The 6887-nt window shown below is 32.8% G+C and overlaps 1 protein-coding gene across 1 annotated transcript in view; it reads left to right on the top strand.

Annotated features, from left to right (window-relative positions):
* Window positions 1-6887, top strand: part of LOC111677839 (atrial natriuretic peptide receptor 1) — a 118254-nt gene that overhangs the window by 101775 nt on the left and 9592 nt on the right. The window contains exons 5-7 of the mRNA XM_046947956.1: window positions 1022-1454; window positions 2978-3700; window positions 5720-5884. Coding sequence (XP_046803912.1) covers window positions 1022-1454; window positions 2978-3700; window positions 5720-5884 — 1321 coding nt within the window. The remainder of the gene's footprint in view (window positions 1-1021; window positions 1455-2977; window positions 3701-5719; window positions 5885-6887) is intronic.

Genomic DNA, 6887 nt, shown 5'->3' with positions numbered 1-6887 from the left:
TAGACTAGACTATAGACTAGACTATAGACTAGACTATAGACTAGACTATAGACTAGACTATAGACTAAACTATAGACTAGACTATAGACTAGACTATAGACTAGTCTAAAGTCTAGTCTATTACTAGATTGCAGTATAACGTACTGCAATTAACCATTGATAAGTTGGTTGTAAATGTTTACTATAACTAAATTAAGTTTAATGGTTTTTCTTGCACTAAACATTATTAAGCTTTCCTAGAAATAATCAAGTTATTGAATTAAACACATTTAAAATTGTTTAGACAAATAAAAACAAACTCATTGCCTTTAAAAAAACATCAACTTGTAATGGTTCTTAAAAGTACTTAATCCTCTAAAAAATACGTTAAAATCAAGCTAAAATATTATTCCCTATCCTTAGCAACATTTTCTTAAATACTATGACAACGTAGAGATAGATATAAAAGACTAACATACCTTCTGCTGTACTTTATGTGTTTTTTTAATATTCTTAACCTGTATTACAAATGTGTTAAGATAATATTTCACTTAGACACATGAGCAGGACATAAAGAAACACACACACATAAACACATTTTGTATGCTTTTATTACTGTTAGCAATGTTATCTTATTTTGTTAAATTCTTAAAATATTTGCTACGTTAAAATAACGTACACACATATGTACATATTTGTTTTAAGAATTATGAGCACATACATACATATAGAGCATCTAGTATCTAGAGATTAGGAATCAAAGTTTTTCTAAAGTAAAGTAAGTAACTTTTTGAATATTAAATTAGAATTGTGTAATATTTTGCAATGAGTAAACTTTTTTAAAAGATTACATCATTTTACTACTCTGCATAGGACGTTGTTACGTTATATCACATTTTATAAATATCTTAAAATTGAATCATCATTTTGATGTGCCAAAAAAGAATTTACATTAAATTTTAATGTTTACAATTTAATAAATATTTTTCTTCTTATATCTCTTCCTTTTTAACGCATTTCCTTCATAACATCCTGTTAACATTGTCAGATTAAAGCCATTGCTGCTGCCAAATATAATTATACTTTTCAAGATGATGAACCAATATCGGCATTTGTCACCTCATTCTTTGATGGTGTTCTTCTATATGCGAATGCTTTAAATGACAGCATAAGAGAAGATCCCTCGGTATTGACACGACCCATTAATGGTACCGATATGGTAAGACGCATGTGGAATCGTAGTTTTATGGGTATTACCGGTAATGTGACTATCGATGCAAATGGTGATAGAATTTCAGCATATTCTTTATTGGATATGAATCCGACGACGGGCAGATTTGAGATAGTGGCTCATTTTCAGCATAATAAATTGGAATATGTACCGGGAAAGGTAATACATTGGGCTGGTAATAGATTGGATCCACCGTTAGATAGGCCAGAGTGTGGTTATGACGGCTCATTGTGTCCGGATAATTGTAAGTATCGAAAAATGTGGAAAATTTGACACATTTATTCTTATAGACTGTGGAATAGAATATGGACCAGACTATACAAATGACTATAGATCAGACTACACTATAGGCCATAGACCATATTATGGACAAGGTTAAACAAGACCAATCTTATCTATAGACAACAAATCAGAATGTGGAAAAGACTATTTAACAGTTTGAAGATCAGAATACGGATCGCATTGTGGACCTAAACTCCACAATATAGAACAAACTATAGGCCATATTACAGACCACACTACAGTAGACTATACATCACACACAAGACTATAGACTGTAGAATAGAATATGGACCAGACTATACATATGACTGTAGATCAGACTACACTTCAGGCCATAGACCAGAATATAGGCAAGACTAAAAAAGACCAATCGTACTATAGACTATAGATCAGACCTATACCTCACTATACCTCATAATACAAACAAGACTATTGACCTGATTATGAAATGACTATAGGTTACAAACCAGATTTAAAGACGTACAATAGACCAGAATATAGGCCAAATTGTAGTCTGACTGAATATTAAATTATGAACTACACTATAGTCTAGACTACACATCAGACCCTGTACCAGTTTAAAGAACAAACTATAGATAAGATTTTGGAGCAACTAATGGCCAGACTTTGGTATTTCACACTATAGTCTACAATAGACTATAGATCAGACATTATATCTAACTGGACCAGACTTTAGAACAACCTATAGACCAGATTTTGGACCAGATTATAGATCAGACTATGGATTATACTATAGACCACTAGACTACACATCAGATCCTGGACCAAACTTTAGAACAAACTATAGAACAGATTTTGGAGCAGATTATAAATCAAGACAAGTCAGTACTGCGGACTATATGTTCGACTAATGGCCAGACTTTGGTATATCACACTATAGTCTACAATAGACTAAAGGTCAGACATTAGATCTAACCGGACCAGACTTTTGTCAGTACTGCAGACTATATATTCGACTAATGGCAAGACTATGATATAGGCTACTATAGTCCACATAAGACTAACTTAAGAAGTTTATAGACTATAGTCAGACCATAGACCTGATATATAGCAAAATATAGATCAGACAGTAGACCAGACTCTAGATCAGACGATTAACCAGACTAACATCCAGACTTTTACTATATACTACATTACACGTCCGACTCTAGATCAGACTATTAACCAGACTAATATCCAGACTTTTACTATATACTACATTACACGACAGACTAAAGTGTATGGACTAAGCTATAAACCAGACTATAGACCATACTTTAGACCAGATATTACAGCAGATTATTATATATACAATAAACCAGTTTTTCTATATATTTATAGACCAGTCTTTACAGTAGACCAGTAGAACAGTTTACAGACCAAACAATAGTCCAGACTTTTTGCTCTAAGCTGTAGACTAGACCCATAAGCAGACACACATATATCTATTGTTAATTTACACAAATCTTCTTCTCTAAATTTCAGCTCTTCCCGGCTATGCCATACTCTCCATAGTACTCGGCGCTGTAGTCGTCATTATGAGCGTTTGTTTCTTTTTCGGCTATCGTCATTATAAATCCGAAGCCGAAATCAATTCTATGGCTTGGCGTGTTTCCATCGATGATGTTATATTTCACAATTCGGCTGGCCGATGTTTTCGTGGTTCCTTACATTCCCTGGTCAAACACAGCTCACAAATGACCCTCATGTCCGATGATATGGGCTCGTTAAGTGGTGATCGTCAAATTTTCATACCCGTCGGCTTGTTTCGTGGCTGCAAAGCAGCTGTTAAAATTATCGATGAACGTAATATAAATCTAACACGTTCCCTTATGTTGGAACTGAAACGCATGAAAGATTTGCAACATGAACATTTGGTGAAATTTTATGGCGCCTGTTTGGATCCGGCAAAAAGTTTCATATTAACCGAATACTGTCCGAAGGGTTCGCTGCAGGATATTTTAGAGAATGATCAATTCCAGCTGGACTGGATGTTTAAGTTATCGTTAATGCATGATATCGTTAGAGGAATGCATTTTTTACATAATTCCGATATTAAATCGCATGGCAATTTGAAATCATCGAATTGTGTGGTGGATTCGAGATTTGTTTTGAAAATCTGTGATTTTGGTTTGCATACGTTGCGTAAATCAAACGATGATAAGCGCAGTGATATAGAGAATTGTAATAGTTATGCATATTGGAGTAGTAAGTATTAGTTTTAAGAGTTTTTTTTTAATTTTTTTTTTTTTTTAATTTAAAATAAGTATGAGAACACCCACATTAGTTTGCTTTATTGTTATTCATAAAAATTGAAAATAAAATCGATTTGCTTTCCTTTTATTAAATCAACAATTTATAAGGCTTTTGTTATGTTAAACAAAACTCGTGCCGGCATTGTGTTGGGAAAACTAAACAAAACTTTTTAAAATACTTTTGTTTGTGTTTTTTTTTTAAGAAAAAGAAAATACATATTCGAATAATACTGATTCTGTACTTATGGTCCTGGCAAACAAATACTATTATTTTGACTTTAAGTAAATATTCAAGTGGAACATGTTTAAAAGGAATTTATAAATATTTAAAATTTCTAATATTAACATAGACCCGATCATAGACTACGCCATAGATCCGATCATAGACTACACCATAGACCAGATTATAGATCAGACTTTAGACCAAAACACTGACGGACCAATAAATACCAGATTATTAACTAGACTAAATACCAGATTATAAACTAGACTATAGATCAGAATATATAGTAAATCAATCCACAGACTATAGATCAGATTAAACTAAGTCTAATGATCAGCCTGTATATCAAATCATAGATTATACAATAAACCAGAGTATAGACCAGACTATACACCAGATCATAGAGCAAACACTAGCCCAGTTTAAAGACAACGTTTTAAACCATACTTCAGGCTATATATCAAACTATAGATCAGACCAGAGACTAGAGTTTTTATCAAACTATAGAACAGATTATAGACCATATAGTAGACCAAACCAAAGGCCAAACTGTAGACCAGAATATACACGAGACCAGAATCCAGACCATAGACCTATCTATAAACCAAATCCTAGAGCAGACTATACCCCATAGACCATAGAATAGACTACACCCTAGACTTCAGTAGAGACCAAAGAGCACTCCAAACCTTAATTCAGACCATAGACCGGATTATAAACAATAGATCAAACAACACTACCGTCAATGTATCAGACCAGAGGCTAGACTTTTTATCAAACTATAGACCAGACTACAAAGCACACTATAGACCAGACCAAAGATCAGATTGTAGACCATATGGTAAACCACACCAAGAGCCAAACTGTAGACCAGAATATAGACGAGGCCAAAATCCAGACAACAGACCAATAGAACAGACTTTAGAAGGGACCAAAGACCAGACCAAACCTTTTTTTAGACTATAGACTGGATTATAAACAATAGATCAAACAATACTCCCAACATTGGATCAAACCATAGAACAGATTATAGACCATATAGTTAAACAAAAAAAGGCCAAACTATAGATCAAAACATAGACGAGACCAAAATCCAGATCATAGAACAATCTATAGCCCAAATCCTAGTGAAGACTATAGACTACACCCTAGATAATAGAATAAACTTCAGTAGGGAACAAAGACCAGACCAAACCATAGTTCAGACTATAGATCGGATTATTAAGAATAGATAAAACAATACTCCAGACAATGGATCAGATCAGAGACTACACTATAGACCAGGTCATTTTCTATCACTTTTATTTTTCTTATTATTATTTCTTAAATCAAAAAGTCCAAAGTAAACACATTAATATCTATATCTATAGACGAGACCATAGACCAAAGCACAGTGCAGACTATAGACCACAAACCAAACAATAGTCCAGACTACGTACTAGACTTTAGATCAGGTCATATAGAAACCACAGACCAGATTATAGAACACACTACAGACAAAGACCAAACCATATTCAAGGCTCGAGACCAGATTATAAACAATTGACCTCTAGACAATAGATCAGACCAAAGACTACGCTATAGACCAGAGCATTTTCCATTCCTTATTTCATTCTAATATCTTAAATACTCAAATAACTACATTTTCCATTTCAAATTAATTTAACAAATAGAATTTCTCTAAATACTTTCCTGCGTAAATAGTACCTTTAATATCTTCATTTACTTTCATTTATAATTTATTTACAGAACTATTATGGACAGCCCCAGAACTCTTAAGATTGGAAGGTAATCGTCCACCCGAAGGTACACAAAAAGGTGATGTCTATTCATTTGGAATAATTGTACATGAAATAACAACGAGACAAGGACCCTTTTACTTGGGTAAATTAGAGGAGGAGAAACCGCCACAAGGTAAGTGAAAAGCAAAAAAAATGTCAAAAGGAAAAACTAGAAATTTAATTGATGGTTTTAGCAAAAGGTTTAATTTCACTGTAATGTATTTAAATAGGATTTCACACGTATTTTATTTATTTATTTAAAATGTTCGGGTACAAAACAATTTTCCAGAACATTTTTTCACATAGACTATAATTATATTTTAATACGAGGTTTAAAAAACAAAATACCAACAACCACTTAAAAAGAAAAATACAAACTTGCAATATCTTTGTTGTTAATGTTGTTTCCCAGCTTGAGGTTATGTTCGTTGTACAAGACATTAATTTTTAATCTTCAGAGAAATTTCTTTGTATTAAAATATTATATGGGATTCACTTGTTATTTTTGCTATTTTTATTTTAAAACTTCCGTTCGAGTAGGAAGTGTTGGTTCTTTTCACTATAATTTGCTGATAAAGTGAAAGAAATTTAAATTTACTAAAGCTTTGACGACACATATAGTCTATAGACTGGACTATAGACTAGACTATAGACTAAACCATTGACTAGACTATAGACTAGATTATAGACTAGACTATAGACTAGACTATAGACTAGACTATAGACTAGACTATAGACTAGACTATAGACTAGACTATAGACTAGACTATAGACTAGACTATAGACTAGACTATAGACTAGACTATAGACTAGACTATAGACTAGACTATAGACTAGACTATAGACTAGACTATAGACTAGACTATAGACTAGACTATAGACTAGACTATAGACTAGGCTATAGACTAGACTATAGACTAGACTATAGACTAGACTATAGACTAGACTATAGACTAGACTATATGCTAGACTATATGCTAGACTATAGACCAGACTATAGACTAGACTATAGACTAGACTATAGACTTGACTATAGACTAGACTATAGACTAGACTATAGACTAGACTATAGACTAGACTATAGACTAGACTATAGACTAGACTATAGACTAGACTATAGACTAGACTATAGACTA

Source organism: Lucilia cuprina, chromosome 4 (genome assembly GCF_022045245.1).
Source record: "Lucilia cuprina isolate Lc7/37 chromosome 4, ASM2204524v1, whole genome shotgun sequence".
NCBI classification, from domain to species: domain Eukaryota; kingdom Metazoa; phylum Arthropoda; class Insecta; order Diptera; family Calliphoridae; genus Lucilia; species Lucilia cuprina.
This window is presented reverse-complemented; position numbering and strand designations above follow the sequence as displayed.